This window comes from Phasianus colchicus, chromosome 20 (assembly GCF_987193195.1).
Source record: "Phasianus colchicus chromosome 20, bPhaCol1.hap1.1, whole genome shotgun sequence".
In the NCBI taxonomy this organism is placed as follows: Eukaryota; Metazoa; Chordata; class Aves; order Galliformes; family Phasianidae; genus Phasianus; species Phasianus colchicus.
In genome coordinates, this window is record NC_143455.1 from 4,774,637 (window position 1) to 4,789,479 (window position 14,843).

At 60.1% G+C, this 14,843-nt stretch overlaps 2 protein-coding genes across 6 annotated transcripts; one reads left to right on the forward strand and one right to left on the reverse strand.

Moving 5' to 3' along the window:
* Nucleotides 1-21: 21 nt before the first annotated feature.
* Nucleotides 22-7,096, forward strand: QRICH2 (glutamine rich 2). Of its 5 annotated transcripts, none has more exons than XM_090122150.1 (19): nucleotides 22-588; nucleotides 1,282-1,562; nucleotides 1,691-1,795; nucleotides 1,958-2,059; nucleotides 2,163-2,982; nucleotides 3,150-3,244; nucleotides 3,334-3,413; nucleotides 3,513-3,627; nucleotides 3,709-3,930; nucleotides 4,082-4,207; nucleotides 4,321-4,395; nucleotides 4,489-4,653; nucleotides 4,802-4,923; nucleotides 5,349-5,414; nucleotides 5,588-5,677; nucleotides 5,756-5,909; nucleotides 6,370-6,457; nucleotides 6,551-6,658; nucleotides 6,892-7,096. In XM_090122150.1, the coding sequence occupies exons 1-19, from the start codon at nucleotides 561-563 to the stop codon at nucleotides 7,056-7,058; spliced, it is 3,009 nt and encodes a 1,002-aa protein (XP_089978276.1). In that variant the 5' UTR covers nucleotides 22-560; the 3' UTR covers nucleotides 7,059-7,096. The 5 variants fall into 5 exon arrangements, with proteins under 5 accessions (XP_089978276.1, XP_031454960.2, XP_089978275.1 ...); XM_031599100.2 differs by lacking the exon at nucleotides 22-588 and adding an exon at nucleotides 950-1,017; XM_090122149.1 differs by lacking the exon at nucleotides 22-588 and adding an exon at nucleotides 950-1,017 and having other exon boundaries at nucleotides 4,085-4,207.
* A 2,072-nt stretch (nucleotides 7,097-9,168) lies between these two features.
* On the reverse strand, nucleotides 9,169-13,168 carry UBALD2 (UBA like domain containing 2). Its single transcript, XM_090122155.1, has 3 exons — nucleotides 12,988-13,168; nucleotides 12,386-12,448; nucleotides 9,169-9,624 (listed from the first exon to the last, which is right to left on the reverse strand). The coding sequence occupies exons 1-3, from the start codon at nucleotides 13,105-13,107 to the stop codon at nucleotides 9,304-9,306; spliced, it is 504 nt and encodes a 167-aa protein (XP_089978281.1). The 5' UTR covers nucleotides 13,108-13,168; the 3' UTR covers nucleotides 9,169-9,303.
* Between the last annotated feature and the right edge of the window lie 1,675 nt (nucleotides 13,169-14,843).

A 14,843-nucleotide genomic window follows, 5' to 3' on the forward strand; every position in this document is an offset into this window, starting at 1 on the left:
TCTGAACAGTGCTATGGGGCAAGCAGGGATGCTGTGAGCAGGGAGAGCCTTCAGTGCTTGCAAACAAACCTGCCTGAGCTGTAGGGGTTTGTTTTGCAGGATAACACCCTGTCTTAGGGTCAGGGAAGAGGTGGGAAAGCCCAGCCCTGAGAGCAGTGAGGTCTTGTGTGGGATCCAGCACCCCTCCTGCAGGGGCTGTGCAGGGCTGGAGGAGCTCTTTAGGTCTGGAGTTTGTAATGCAGTCCTGGGCTGAAGCATTGCTGAGTGGAATGGCTGAATGCCTGTGCTGGGCTGAGCTCCATCCCGTGAGCTGGGCTTCAGGATAGGATCAGCACTGTTTTTCTGTTCCCTTCAACCTGCTGTCCCAGTGCAGGTCTAGCACTGAGCCTGCTCCCCCCTTTCCCACTGCCTGAACACCCCATGGGCTGTCACCATAGCAGTGCTGCTGTGCTCTTCATGCTACAACGTGACCCTGTGCCCTCACAGCGCTCACAACTCCTGCACGCGCTGGGTGCTTCCTACAGCATGAATGGACCCTGCATGGCATCGAGCTGCTGCTGATGGCTTTACCAGGTGCTGGAGCTCAAGGTTAGACAGAAAGCAGCTCGGCGCGCTTGTTTCCCATTCTCTTATTTTTGCTCTGATGCTGTAGATCCCTGCTGAGTACTGAGCTGTGCTGCCTGGGGGGAGGGAATGGCATCTGCCGCCTCCCAACCCAACCTCGGCGGGGAGGCATTGCAGCAGCGCAGTCGTGTCCCTGTGGGCTGCGTGAATCCCCGTTCCCCCGTTGCATTGAAGTGGAAATGAGCCCTGCGCGGTGACAACGCGCAGCTCCGGGTCATCGCGTCGCGTAGCAACGGGGAACGCTCCGCTCCCGTCTCCAGTAAACACCGACACGTGGGCGGCGGCCGCGGCCAATGAGCTGCCGGACGCGGAGGGCGGCGGCCAATGAGAAGGGGGAAGGGGGCGGGCTCAGTGCGGGGGGCGGGGCTAATGCTGGAGCGTGCGGGGCCGGAGGTGCCGGGCGTGGGGAGGGTGCGGGCTGGGGGGGATCGGGGAACGGGGCTGGGAATAGGAGCGTGGGGAGGGGGGACAGAACCGAGCTGGGGGGTGCTGGGGAGATGTGGAAGAGGCTGAGCCTTTGGGGGCAGCGGTAAGGAGGGCTCCCCTACAACCGGAGCCCTGCCCCGGGGGGCACTGCGCTGCCCGCCTTCTGCTACGGGTGGGATTCAGTCGCTGAGCGCTCTGCCCCCTCACCCTGAAGCCCCCCAACCCCCGCAGGCCGCTCTCCGTTCCTCGCGGCGATGGCCTCACTCAGTCTATCCGAGTTGCTGGACGCGGCCATCGGGACGCCCGAAGTTGGGGCCGTCAATTTCACGGCGCTGCACAGCCTGCTGCGCGCCATGCTGCAGCACCTGGGAATGCAGCACCTCCCGGCCGCGGGGCGGGCAGCACCCGGGGAGCATCCCGAGCAGAGGGGCACTGCGAGCAGCTCCACGGCCCCCGATGTGCTGAAGGAGGAGGGCGAAGGAAAGGATAGAGATGACTTCAGGGGCTTCAAGGTAAAGGTTTTGCGGGGTGCTGTTCTGTAGGTTGGTTTTTTGTTGGTCTCAAACCACGGTTTGATGCAGCTGGGCACTAAGAGGTCCCCAGCACAGCTGTGGGGTTCCCCACCTCCTCTCCCTTGCAGGCTGTGCCCCTCTCCCAGGACCTCCTCGAGGAGCTCGGTGGGATGAAGGCAGCGCAGTCCCAAATGGGAGAGGACCTGCGGATGATTAAGGGGATGCTGGGCCTGGTGAGTCACCCCCATCACCCCCATCCACCCCTGCCCCACTCCACATAGCCCCACTGCTGCACCCCTGCTCGCTCCCCACCCGGCCGGGCTGTGGGTGACGACACCCAGCCTGAATCCCTTTGGGGTGGTCCTGTTAAATCCTGCTCTGTGCTGCCTTCTCAGGAGGATGGCCAGGACACCGCAGCACAGCAGTTGGGCCGCCGTGGTGGAGTGAGGTCAGACAGCGATGTGGGACGGCCACGAAAGCACCTTGAGCCCGCGCTGGTAGGAGTGGATGTACCAGGGCACATGGCACAGTGCTCCCCATGCTCCCACCCCAAGGCTCAGCCTGCCCACAAATTCTCTTCCTATGGTTTCTTCTTCCCAGAGAGCTGACAGGGACCGACTTTCATCCACCGAATCCTCTGAGTCTGATGATGACACCCAACATGAGGATGGCCTGAGGAGACCCGCGGGGGGACCGGGGACACAGTCTGTGCCCAGGACTGGCAAAGAGACTGCAGGAACACAGCCTGACTCCCTGGGGGCACAAGCAGGAAGGAGGAGGGCATCACAGACTCCTGAGAAGTGGGCAGGCACTGCCTCAGATCAAGCGGGGACATCTGGTGCCGCTGCCACCACCCCAGGGACACAGCCAGGGTCCCCTGGCACCCAGGTCACCACTCCAGGAATGCAGCCGGGGTCCCCTGGAGCACAGCCCATGACCCTGGGGACACAGCCGGGATCCCCTGGTACCCAGATCACCACCCCAGGGACACAGCCAGGGTCCCCTGGCACCTTGGGGACACAGCCAGCACCCCCGTGGTCCCAAGGAGGAGCAGTGGGGGCTCAACCAGCCCCCCCCAGCACAGCACCCCACACTCAGACCGCCCCCTCCAAAGCCACCCCTGGTGCCATGGGGACAGGGGTGGATGATGTGAGCTCCAAGGGCAGAGGTGAAGATTTGCAGCTCTTATCACCCACTGCTCTGGGTGCTGAGACGTCCCCTGGCATCGACACCGGCTCCGCATCCCCTGCACGAGGGCTGGCAGTGCCTGAGGTCTCTGGCCATGACGTGGGGACAGCGGAGGCTCTCAAGCAGCTCAGCCACCTCTGCAGTGCCCTGGAGGAGCGGGTGGCCCAGCTGGAGGCCACAAAGTCAGACCGTACCGAACTGGAGGAGCTGCGTCTGCCTTTCCTGGAGGGAGGTGGGAACCCATTGTGCCCTACAGGTGGTGGTGATGGGGGTCCGGGGACTCAGCCCAGTGGGTTGCGTTCTCTGCATTGAACTGGAGGGGGTTTCTCAATGGGAACACCTGGAGGTGAGGTTTGGTTGCAGCTGGAGCCAGACCCTGATGGCATCACATCCCTCCAGGCCAGGAGAGCATCGCCAGCGTGCTGAGCGACCTGCGGCACCGCATGTCTGCACTGCAGGGCATGGCCAGCGACCTGCATGGAGAGAAGGAGAAGGTGAGCGGGCAGCAGTGCTGGGCTGGGCAGGGAGAGGTCACCAAAGGACCCACACACACGCATGGACCACGTGCTACTGCTGTTCCCAGATCAAGCAGCTTCAGGATGCCTTCAGGAAGCTGGGGGTGATGGGGGCCGATGGGAAAGTGGACGGCAGCCTGCAGCTGGGGTAAGAAAATGAGAGAGGGTCTGCTGCTCCCAGGAGCACAACAGTTTGGGGGTGAGGGCCAGGAGGGGGTTTCATCCACGTGCCCATCCTGCTGGCTAGGTCTGTGCTGCAGGAAATGAGGAGGGAGCTGAAGGAACTGAAGGAGAAGCAGGATGCAGCCAGAGCCATGCTGGAGCAGCTGGTGGCCAACACTGCCAACCGCCTGCAGGAGCAGGTGGGGATGTGAGGAGGGGGCACGGGGCTGTCCTTGTAGGGACGACCCTCGGTGCCATCACAGCACCCTTCTCCCTTACAGCTGGATGAGCTGCGCTCCGTGCTGGGCAGCACCACGCCGGCCATGCAGCCCCCCAGCAGTGCAGAGCAGGACGAGGCCCCGTGCCCGGTGTGCAGCACAGATGTGGGGGCACAGCTGGGGCGGCTGCTGCACCGCTACGAGCAGCTCCAGGAGTTGGTGGAGTCGGTGTCAGCACGGCAGGCAGCGGGCAAGGCGGGCAGGCAGCGGGCGGGCAGAGAGCAGGTAGGGAAGTGCTGCACCCCAGCCTGGGTTTGCTTTGGGGCACTTTGGGTTTGATGTCGCAACCTCCGGCCCGATAACCCTGTGTCTGCTCTGCGTGGCTCCTGTTGTGCATCCTTCACATGGCGCTGGGCTGCTGCCTTCCTCCCTAAAGCAGGACGAGGAGCTGCTGAAGCACATCCAGGCTGCCATCACTCGGGTGCAAGGCGACTGCGAGAAGCTCAGCTCTGTCACTGGGAACCTCATGGATGATCGCCACCAGAGGCAGAGGGACATTGAGGTGGGGCTTGAAGCATCCTGCAGGCAGCCCCACTCCTTGTAGCCCTACAGAAAGCGCAGAGGTGTAGGGGAGCAGGGGAGGTGGCTGTGAGCGGGGCCGTTCTGTGTTTGCAGGCTCTGTTCCAGTCCCTGGAAAGGCTGGAGAAGGAGAAGGTGGACAAGGAGGAACTTGTGCTGGAGATCGACGTGGTAAGATGTCAGAGCATCCCTGTGCTTTGCAGTGTGGGAAGGGAGAGTGGCAGGGCCAGGACCTCATGGTTTTCTGCCATCTCCACATCTCAGAAAGCCGACAGAGCCGCCCTGGCCGGCAAAGTCAGCTGTGCCCAGTTTGATGCAGCCATGGAACAGCTGAACGGAATGATCGGGGAGATGCTGAGCAAGGTGACAGGGCAGGAACAGGACTGGCACCAGGTCCAGCAGAAGCTCATTGAGGAACTGGACTCCAAGGTACAGGGAGGGTCGTGTGTCCCCCCCCCGCAGAAGGAGTGGGTTTGAGCAACCCACTGAGCACGGTCACCCCTCCTGCCTTTCCCCGTCCCTCCTGCCTCCTTCTGGGGGCACTATGGGGACTCGAAGGCTCTGTGCCCACCCCCAGTTGGATCGCCTGGAGTTGGCCCCGCTGCGGCAGCAGCTGGAGGAGCGCTGGAGGAGCATCCTGAAGCAGCTCAAGGAGAAAACGCCGCGGCTGGAGGCTGACGATGCTGCTGGGATTCGGAAGTGGGTGCACTGGGGACAGCTGGGGGCAATGCTCTCTCCATTTGGAGATGGAATTTGTGCCTTTTTCTGCCTGTTTTTTTCCTGCACGCAGTCCTATGTGCCTCCTTGCTGCACCCAGGAGCCAGGGGCAGGGGTTTAACACAGGATCATGACACGAGGCCCTTAAATTTGCCACGCTTGCTGTCAGACAGACCCCACAGCACAGACAGGGTTTCCATTACCCCTTTGCTGGTTTCCTTGGGATTCAGGTGGCAGAACTTGTCCCAAGCTCCTAGAGACGGGAGAGATGCATGGAATACATGGACCCACGGGACTTGTGACACCCCGAGTGCCCCCCTTTTGCAGCCACATTCCCAGGCAGGACCCCACGAATCCATCCCTTCTGCAGCACCCGATGCTGCCACCGACCCCTGATCTCCCTGCAGGCAGCTGCTGGCCCATTTCCACTGCGTGTCCTGTGACCGACCCCTGCACATGCTGGTGCCTGGACCGTGAGTTCTGGGGCGTTCGGATGCTCCCTGGGTTTGGGGTGGGTGCTGGAGGTGGGACCCTGCCTTGTGTTGTCCTACCCGGCTCTGAGCTGGCAGCAGGGCATGCGGTCACACACCTGCAGGACACCAGGGGATGGATGCAGGGCAGCCATTACCCTCTCTCTGTCCTCCAGGCACATTGTGACCATTCCACCACTGCCACCACTGCCTTCCCGCGTCGCCGTGCGTCCCCGTGCCACCTGCCAGCCGGAGCAAGGCCACAGGTGGGGGACGTAGGGATGAGGGCATCATTCATGGCACGGAAGTGGTCCCAGCCCTGAGCATCCATCCCCACCCTGCAGGGAGCAGGGAGCCCAGTGTGGGTTCCTGCAGGTGCCGCGGCACTGCGGGGGGCAGCACACCGTCACCCACCCACTGCAGCGCTGCCCACGACCCCCACATTTCCCACCCTACGGCCCCACACCGCCACAGCCCCATGGCAGCATCACCAAGGAGGTAGGAAATGGGATGTCTGTAGGAAATGGGACATCTGTAGGAAATGGGACGTCCGTGGAGGTGGAGATTTGGGATCTCGTGGAGGGAGGGATCTGGGACCACTAAGGAAGGAGGGATGTGGGATCACCAAGGGGGCACGGATCTGAGGCTGAGCAACTCTGGAAGGCATCAGCGTGCCTCAGTTTCCCCAGGGAGAGCTGTACATGGGCAGATCAAGGAGGGAAGTTGCATCCACATGGGTGTTTCACCCAGCTCTACCATTGTGCTCCATAAACATTTCCTATATCCTCACGGACAGCTGCAGGCTGCCCTGGGGAGATGTCTGATGGGTGATGGTGTTCTCTGCTGGGGATGCTCTGGGGACTCTGGGTCAGCTGGGAGCACGGTCCCCACGGTGCTGGGGGGCTCCTGCCTGAGCTGTGCAGCCAGCACTGGCACTGCTCCCTGTTCTCTTTCCCAGCACGGCGAGATGGAGCTGCTGGGCCAGGATGGGCACATCTACAAAGGCCGGTGGGAAGCTCAGCTGCCTGTCCTCGCAGGGAAGGAGGGTACAGCTGGGGTGTGGGGTAATCCTGCTGACCCTAAATCTGCAATGGAAGGACCCCAACCGCTCTCATATTCTCCCTCTCTGGTCTCTCCAGGCTCACCGAGGGATAAACCCAAGCTGTCCCCCAGGCACTGGGGTGCTCAGGACACCAACTTCCTACCCGTGCGGCCCCAAAGTGCCCTGTCCCCACTCAGCCAGCCAGGTATGGCCCTGGGGACATCAGGGTGAGGAGGGCACTGAGGTGTCCTACGGCAGGATGGGGTGATGGGAGGGTTTGTGTTCACAGTTTGGCAGGGTGGGATGGGGGATTGGGGTGTGGGCAGAGTGGGAGGGTGAAGACTTGCATAGAACAGGACGGGTCCTGGACCCAGTGCTCATCCTGACCCCAAAGCCGAGGCCTTCAAGTGGGCACATTAACCCCTGTGCTCCCCCCAGGCACCCCCAGGCTGCAGGAGAAGCGCCCAGTGTCATCCCACGGCCGCCTGCCCCACCTCTGGCCACCACAGGGCAGAGAAGAAAGCCCCACAGCAGAGAGAAGAGGGGGAACCCCCTCTGAAACCCACCCATGGGCACCGGGTGGACCCACGGGCTGCAGCCAGTAGCAATAAAGAGCAGTGGATGAGATGCATCTGCATAGTCAGGGTAGAGATGGGGTTGGTTTTGCCTTCAGCATCCCTCTTCTGTTTGTATGGACACCTCGTCCTTCACTACCTCCATCCTTCCATCCATCCTTCCATGCATCCATCCATGCATCCATCCATGCATCCATTTATCCATCCATTTATCCATCCACCCATCCATCCACCCACCCATCCATCCATCCATCCATCCACCCACCCATCCATCCTTCCATCCATTTATCCATTTATCCATCCACCCATCCATCCATCCATCCATTTATCCATCCATCCATTTATCCATCCATCCATTTATCCATCCATCCTTCCACCCATTTATCCATCCACCCATTTATCCATCCACCCATTTATCCATCCACCCATTTATCCATCCATCCATTTATCCATCCATTTATCTATCCATTTATCCATCCATCCTCCATCCATCCCCACTCCTCGCTGCCCATGCCTGCATGGGGCTGGGCCTGACACCCCTCCAATTAGCCCCCCTAATGCAGATGCAGTGGGACACAGGGTTGGGATTTTCCCATCTTACACTCAGAGCAGCATCATACAAACGCAGCATCCCTTATCCTGAGCCCCAAAGGGGTGAATACCCACACAGGGCACCCCCCACCCCACCTGCTCCCAGTGCAGGAGCTGGGACTCCGTGTCCCTGGGACTCCTTGTCCCTGCCTCGCCACGTTGGAACCTGAAAGTCCATTTACTTAAATCACACTTTACAAGGCTCTGATTTACTGCTGCGGTGGATTGCAGCTGCTCTGTGCTGGTCCGACCTCCCAGGACGTGTTTGTTTGAGGTTTGTTTTCCATGGGGGAAGGGGAGTAACACTATGAAGGCAGGATGGTGCTGGGAGGGTGGGGGGAGGCACCAACAAATGGGTCTGAGGTTCCACAGTGCAAAAAGAGGAGAAACTCAGAGCAAAGCCCATCAGGAGGTTAAAGCCCAGCTGGGAGACAATGCTGAGCTCAGCCCCCCCAACCTGTGGGTGCTCAGCCCCTCCCACCCCATCAGAACCCACCCACACTGCTGGTCCCATAAGCACCAGCATCCCTTCAACCCCAGTGCTGCTGTGCTCAGAGCAGGTAAGCAGACCTGGACGGACTTTGCTTTTCCTTTGTGGAGCATCCCTGTCCCTACCTGTGTGTCCCCAGACCCGCTGCATCCCACGTTTGGGGGGGGTTTCACCCCATTTTCTCATTGCATGCTGAGCTGGGGGCTGAATTGGAAAAGAATCCCAAGGTTGGGGCTGTGGTTGGAAGGGAGCCGGTGTTCCCCCAGCAAAGAGAAGAGGCAGGGACAGCTGCTGTTAAAAAAGTGATTATTATTATTATTTTTTTAATTCTTTTTAAATTAATAAAAAACCTTTGAGCTGTTTTCTGTTGTTTTCTGTCGGTTGTTTTTTTTTTTTTTTTTTTTCCTTTTTTTTTTTTCGGTCTTTTTGTCTTTTTTTTTTTTTCTTTTCTTTTTTTAAGCAAGATTTGATTTGAAAACTAAAAAAAAAAAAAAAAACCAAACAAAAACAAAACCCAAACCCAACCCATCCTCCCTTCCCCCCATTTCACCCCCAAACTCCCCCCCCCCCCATTCTCCCCACTGCCTCCGCCAGGAAGGGCCCATGAGCAGTGGTTGTGGGGATGGGGGGAGCATCACCTCGTTACATCACAGCCCCTCACCTTCTGAAATCACAGCACCCCACTCCACAGCTGGGATCAGGGATGGGGGAGGAGGGGCTGTGCAAGAAGCCGGGCTGATCCCAAAAGCCAGAGATGTGCTTTGCTCTCAGCACCCCGAGCTGGGGGGGGGGCATAGGGGGGTCTGTCCCAATGGGTGCTGGCAGCTGTCTCCATCCCTTTGGATTCGTGTCTTTCCCCCCCCACCCTCCCCATTCCCTTGCTTGCATTGCCAGGGGTTGCACCCTCTGCTCGGTTCTCTCTGGATTTATATACATTAGATATATTTATATATTATAGTTATATATTTAAAATAAAAAAATTAGGGGGAGAAAAGACCAGCAAGCAACTTGCATGGGCCTTCCCGGCAGCATCCCCAACCCCCCCCCCCCCCCACCTCCCCACCCCACTCCCACCACCCCAAAAAGTAACCAACAAAGGATAAAACCTAGAAAATGATTCCAGTGCGTTTCTCAGGAAGCCCCCCCTGCTGCAAACGCCCTGGCCCTGTTTCTCCCCCCTCCCCTCCCCTCCCCTTATCTTTGGCCATCCATTGTGGCCATGGCTTTCTGTGGGGGGGCTGCAGGGGGGGGTGCAGGGGGCCAGGAGGGCTGCGGGTGGTGCAGGTGGTGATGGAGGCCGTGGGCTGTGGGTGAGGAGGGGGGCAGCCAGGAAGGCTGTTGGCTGGGGGGTGAAGAGGCCCAGAAGGGGCTGAAACTGCCCGGGGGGGAACAGGCCATGGAGGTGATGGGGCTGTTGCTGCTCTGGAGGTTTTCGGAGGTTCGCAGCTTGGAGAACATGGCGAGAGCATCTGGGAAGTTGGGCGGAGTGGCCGGCGTGTTGCTTGGGGTGCACATCTGTGGGGAGAGGAGACACTGGGCGTCAGGTCCCCGTGGGTCACTTGGGGTTCCTAAGGGTTGTTTGTGGTCCCTATGGGCAGCTTTGGGTGCCCAAGGGGTTTGCAGGGCCCCACCAGTGGGTGTCAAAGCACTATGGGGGACCCCATCGTGTGAGGGATGCTCAGAGCTGAGCTCAGCGCAGTGCTGGGGTCCCCACGCAGTGCTCGTGTTCTGGATGAGACCCCACAGGGCCCAGGGTTTGTGCTGGTCCCACTCCTGTGTTGGCTCAGGATTGAGGTTCCTACTCCCAAAGCTGATCCCAAAGCTGGGAATCTGAGTTGGGAAGGTTCAGCCTCACTGTTCCTGTTCAATCAGATGCTGACAGGGAGGAGTGGGATGAGTGAGTGCCCTGCACCACCTCCATGCCAGCACTGTGCTGGTAGCACCAAGGTTCAGCAGTTTAGAACTTTATAAGCAGTTAATAACTGCACCTTTTAGGGTATTTTCTTCCACATTACGCTGCAAAGCCAGCACTGCCCTGGCTGTAAGTTCCCTCACCAACACACAGCCAGCTTTGCCAACCCAGCAGAGAAGGGACTCGCTGCAGCCCCTGCAAATAACCCTCACTGTGCTGTGCAACCAGGACTGGGCACGCTTGGCAGCAGCTCACACAACCCAAAATAGCCCAGCGGGTGCTCTCCCCTTTCAGAAGGGGTTGGGAGCACTGGTGGGACACGGACAGCCCCCAGCAATGGGGTGGGGGTTCTCCTCACTCTGCCACTTCCCAAAGCCATCAGCTTGGGCACAGACCCAAGTGAATGGGGGTCCCTGCAGGACCCAGCTGTTTCTGCTGCAGCTTCTCTTCCCTGGAGTGCAGAGCAAAACAAAGGAGGGCCCCAAGGTTCTCGGTACCACCCGGAGCTTCTGTATATCTGGCTAAATTTAGCAGGGGCTGTGCTGAGCCAGGGAGAGGAGGAACACCCACAGGGAGAGTGCATGAGGCTGCAAAAGTCACACACCCAAAACAAGGGGAAGGAAAGTGCAGAGAAACTTCTCCTTGTCCACCTTGGTTATGGGGGCAGGGTGCCCATCCTGAGGCCCCGTCCCCTTTATCTGGGTTGCTCTGAGCTGAGTTTCCTGGGTTGCTCTGAGTTGGGGTTTGATTTGTGGGGTCTGCAGGAGGAAATCTGTTGGGGTTCGGTGCTCTGATGAAAGCTGGAGGGTGCACAGATGGGAGCACTTGCATGGGGTTTTGTCTTGAGGGGTCTGAGTGCCCGCACCCCACGTGGAGATGCAGCACTCAGGGCTGGGATGGAGCTGAGCAAAGCCAGCAGAGGGTCCAGGGGTGCTCCTCCCCACAGCCTGAGGATGCTGCTACCAATGTGGGGTCAGGAAGATCTTCTAGCAGGAAGCACAGCACCGTGTGCTTCCAGCAGTGCTGCGGTTGCTCCCACACCAGCTGCAGATGCCACCTGTGCTGCTGCTATAGCAGAGGATGGGGATATGCTTAGGCTGTGCTGCTCCAGAAGTGGGTCTTTGTCCCAGATGCTCCTGTTCAGGCTCACTTGTGTCCTCAGCACATAAGGGACCTTGTGCCCCAAATAGTACCTGGGGTCAGGTGCAAGAGGGGTGGATGCAGCTTAGGCTTTGTGGGGTGTTTGCACAATTAATTAAACAAAAGAAAGAAGAAGAAAAAAAAAAAAGTGGTGTAATGATTTGCCTTCTTCCTCCAGTATCGTTATTTTAGGGAGCTGTTGGCTGTCGTGGATCACAGAGCCCCTTGTTGTATCCCACTGTGAGTAGGGCTGCTCAGAGCCAGAAGGGGGGAAAGCAGCAAGAAATGCCAAAAATGCACCACGGCAGGATCTGGTGAGCACCACCTCCTTGTTCTGCACTGTGTGTCAGCAGCACAGCCCCACGTGAGGACACTGTGGGTTTGGGGGAGCTCTGAATCCCATAAGTGCTGTGTGAGGTGGGAGCAGAACGTGGGCCCTTTTTCTGAAGCGATGGACGCAGCATTGCTGCCTGCTTTGCATGGTGCTTCCTGCAGCCTCCTGGGGCCGGTGGGGCAGAATGGCTGCACTGAGCACTGCTTTTTAGGGTGAATTTTTGTTTGGTGAGTCCTGCAAGGCCTGAAGCAGCTCCGCCTGCCTCCACTCCCCAACTCTAAATGGGGTTTTTTAGGGAGGGGGGGGCAGCTCCGGTGCGGGGTTCGACCTTCCCTCTGCCACCAGATGGTAACATGGGGATGAGGCACAGCTGCTGGAGGGCTCTGTGGGACCCCCCCCCCATGCTCTGAATACAGAGAAAATCACAGTGGGAGCCACCCCAGCCTGAGCAAAGAGGGGGAAAGGGGGGGAGTAAATAAACCCAGAGGTGCAGAGCGTGAGGCCCAGACTGCGGCCTGCTGAGCGCCTGTGGGACGGCCTGGAAAGATAGAAACGGGACAAAGCAGCAGAACCCAGGCCTGTACAACCCCGAAAATAAAAAGGGGAAGAAAACAGACGATGAAACGTGTCCCCAGCCTGGTGTGAGGGGAGCGGGGCCGCGGCCTTCCGCGCGGCACAGCCGCTTCCTGGCAGACATCTTAGCTCGTGGTGTTTACATTCGCCGGCTGCGTGCTGCCGGTGGCACAGCAACATGGTGGCGGGGCTGACAGCAGGAGCCGGGATGGGATGGGATGGGGGGGGGGGGTGGGGGGTTTGTAGGAGATGGATAAAGGGGATGGGGGGGGGTTATGGGGTGTATGGGGTTACGGGGATTGGGGGGGGGGGCTTACCATCTGGTGGTGGTGGTGGCTGTTGGGAATGTTGGTCTCCTGGAAGAAGGCGCTCAGGGCGGTCTGTGGGGCACAGGGTGTGCGTCAGGACAGACAAAAAGCCCCGAAGGTGGAGGAGAGCCCCCAAAGGACCCCCCCCTCCGACGCCCCCCGATGCTCACAGGACCCCACTACCTCGCTGACCCCCCCCTCCCCCTGTTGCCAGGCCCGCACTCCTTAAACCCACTCGGATCCAACCCCCCCCTTCCCCTTCGTGGGGTCCCCCCGCCCCTTTTTACACCTTTTCCCCCCCCCCCCCCCACTAATCGGTTGTGCCCCCCCGCGGCCCAGCCGCCGGATCCGGTTACGGCCCGGGTATAAATAGGGTACAAATAGGGGCAGCCCGAAGCAGGACCTCCCCCCCCCACACCCCAAACACCCCTTGGGGGGTCACTGGGGGGGGCCCGTCCCCCCCCCCTCTCTTTGGCCAAACCCAGCGCCTGTGCGTGGGCCGCGGCCCCGTTCTGCGGTACCGGGGGAGGGGGGGGGGGGGAGGACGAGAAGGGAGCACGGGGTTATAGGGCCGGTGGGGGGGGGGGGTCCCGGCGGGGGGGTGCCCGTACCTCGAACTGCCAATGGGCCGCCTGCAGCAGCTGCTTGGCCTGGTCGGCGGCGCAGCCGGCCGCCAGCACGAACTGGTTGATCATCACCTGGTGCCGCAGCTCCTCCATGTTCACCGACATGGCGGGGGCGGCCCAACCCGGGGGGGCGTTGGGGGGGCGGGGGTTGGCAGGGGGGACCCCCGCCGTGGGTGCCCGGAGCGCGCCCCGCGCCGCGCCGACACCGCGCGGGGTGGGGGTGGGGAGCGGCGGCGGCACCGGGACCGGGGTTGGGGGGGGTGGGAGGGGCGGAAGCGAAGCCACGCCCCCTCCTCCCCGCGCGCTGATTGGTCACCTCCGCGCCTCCCGCCCCGACGGGCGTTGGGTTCGAATCTTCCAGCTGCTCCGCCGCTACGCCCCGCCTACCCGCTCGTTCATTGGTCGCCGCTTGTGTTTTGGCTGCAGGCGGCGCCGCCATTGGTCGTCGGTCTACGCGGAGGCGGGGCGATGGGGGAAAAGGTGAGAAGAGCTCGCTGATTGGTCGCTTTCGTTAGGAGTTTGTGACGTCACGTTCATTGAGCACGTTCATTGAGTGGCGCTGCGGGGGGTCCCGGCGGAGCCCCGGGGCTGCGAACGGAGCTGTGCGTTGGGGGGCTTCAAAGCTTCACGGCTCTGCCCGGTGCCATCCCCCGTCATAGGGTCATAGGCGGCCAGGGATGGTTCAGAGATATTCGGGTGCGAAGGGCGCTTGCAAGGTTTTAGTTAAAAAAAAAAAAAAAAAAGTGGGGAAAAATAAAAGCTGGAAAGAGGCTTTGGAGATTGGGGTGTGATGGTGGTCAGTGAGCAAAGCGAGGAGGGGGGAGTAGGGGGTGGGATAAGGATAGGGGTGGGATATGGGCAGGGGTGAGGGTGGGGTGAGGTAAGGATGAGGGTGGAGGTGGGGGTGGGATGGGGTGGGATGGGGGGTAGGGTGAGATGAGGTGAGATGGGATGGGATGGGATGGGATGGGAACTGGTGCAGGTGATGCCTGCAGACCCGTGGAAGCTACTTTTCCCTCCCCTGATGCCCCCAGCTCCTTTGAGGGCAGCAGATGAGCAGCAGCTCTGATGCCGGAGTTGAGCCGTAAGAGAGAGCTGCGGTCACAGACAGCCCTGGGAGGAGGCAGCTTACTGGTGGTATTTACAGGTGCCCTTTGGGGTTGAACGCTGTTTTCTCTTTGTGCATCGGATTTTATCCCCTCTTCCCCGCGTTGCTGCGGTTTATCGGGGCTGTCTGCGTGCCTGGGGCTGATATGGATGGGGCAGAGCAGAAGGGAAGCGGAGCTCGGCGCCGAGCTGTGCTTTCAGTGCCTGCACTCCTCGCTCCGCTGCGGCGCTGTCCTACAAAATCCTCTGCTGCAGCAGAACAGCGCTGAAAAAAAAAAAGCCACGAGCCGTGCAGCCCGCATGCAGCAGCTCTGCGTGTAATGAGCGCTGCTTTATGGATCTTTATGGGGCTAACTTTGAGTTATTGTCTGCACTAAAGCCCTGCAGTCTGTTGTGTGCTGCTAATGACATGTGCCGGCTCCATCTCACTCAGGCTCCTTATTCCTGCCAGGGCTGTTGCTGGAAGGAGGCAGAGGAATGGGTCCAGGGATGGGTTTGACGCCACGGGGCCGCCCTGTGCAGAAATATGGGAGCTTTGGGGTCTGGGAGGGGGCTGCTTTGTTCTGCATGACTTGAGCCAGGAGCTGACTTGCTTTCCTAAGCCTTGGGAGACACATCGAGCCTCAGATGATCTGTGCAACCATCTCCACCGATTGCAGGTGTGGGGTTCAGCAGGGTGAGATCTGGGGTGGGGGCAGTGAGATGCAGCCAGGCTGCACGACCCCCCCCCCCCC

Coding starts and splice junctions, on each gene's coding strand:
- QRICH2 (XM_090122150.1), top strand. CDS start 561: ATGGCTTTACCAGGTGCTGGAGCTCAAG. Junction 589..1,281: donor ACCAGGTGCTGGAGCTCAAG/GTTAGACAGAAA, acceptor CAACCCCCGCAG/GCCGCTCTCCGTTCCTCGCG. Junction 2,060..2,162: donor AGCACCTTGAGCCCGCGCTG/GTAGGAGTGGAT, acceptor TCTTCTTCCCAG/AGAGCTGACAGGGACCGACT.
- UBALD2 (XM_090122155.1), bottom strand. CDS start 13,107: ATGTCGGTGAACATGGAGGAGCTGCGGCACCAGGTGATGATCAACCAG. Junction 12,449..12,987: donor CGGCCCATTGGCAGTTCGAG/GTACGGGCACCC, acceptor TGTGCCCCACAG/ACCGCCCTGAGCGCCTTCTT. Junction 9,625..12,385: donor GCCACCACCACCACCAGATG/GTAAGCCCCCCC, acceptor CTCTCCCCACAG/ATGTGCACCCCAAGCAACAC.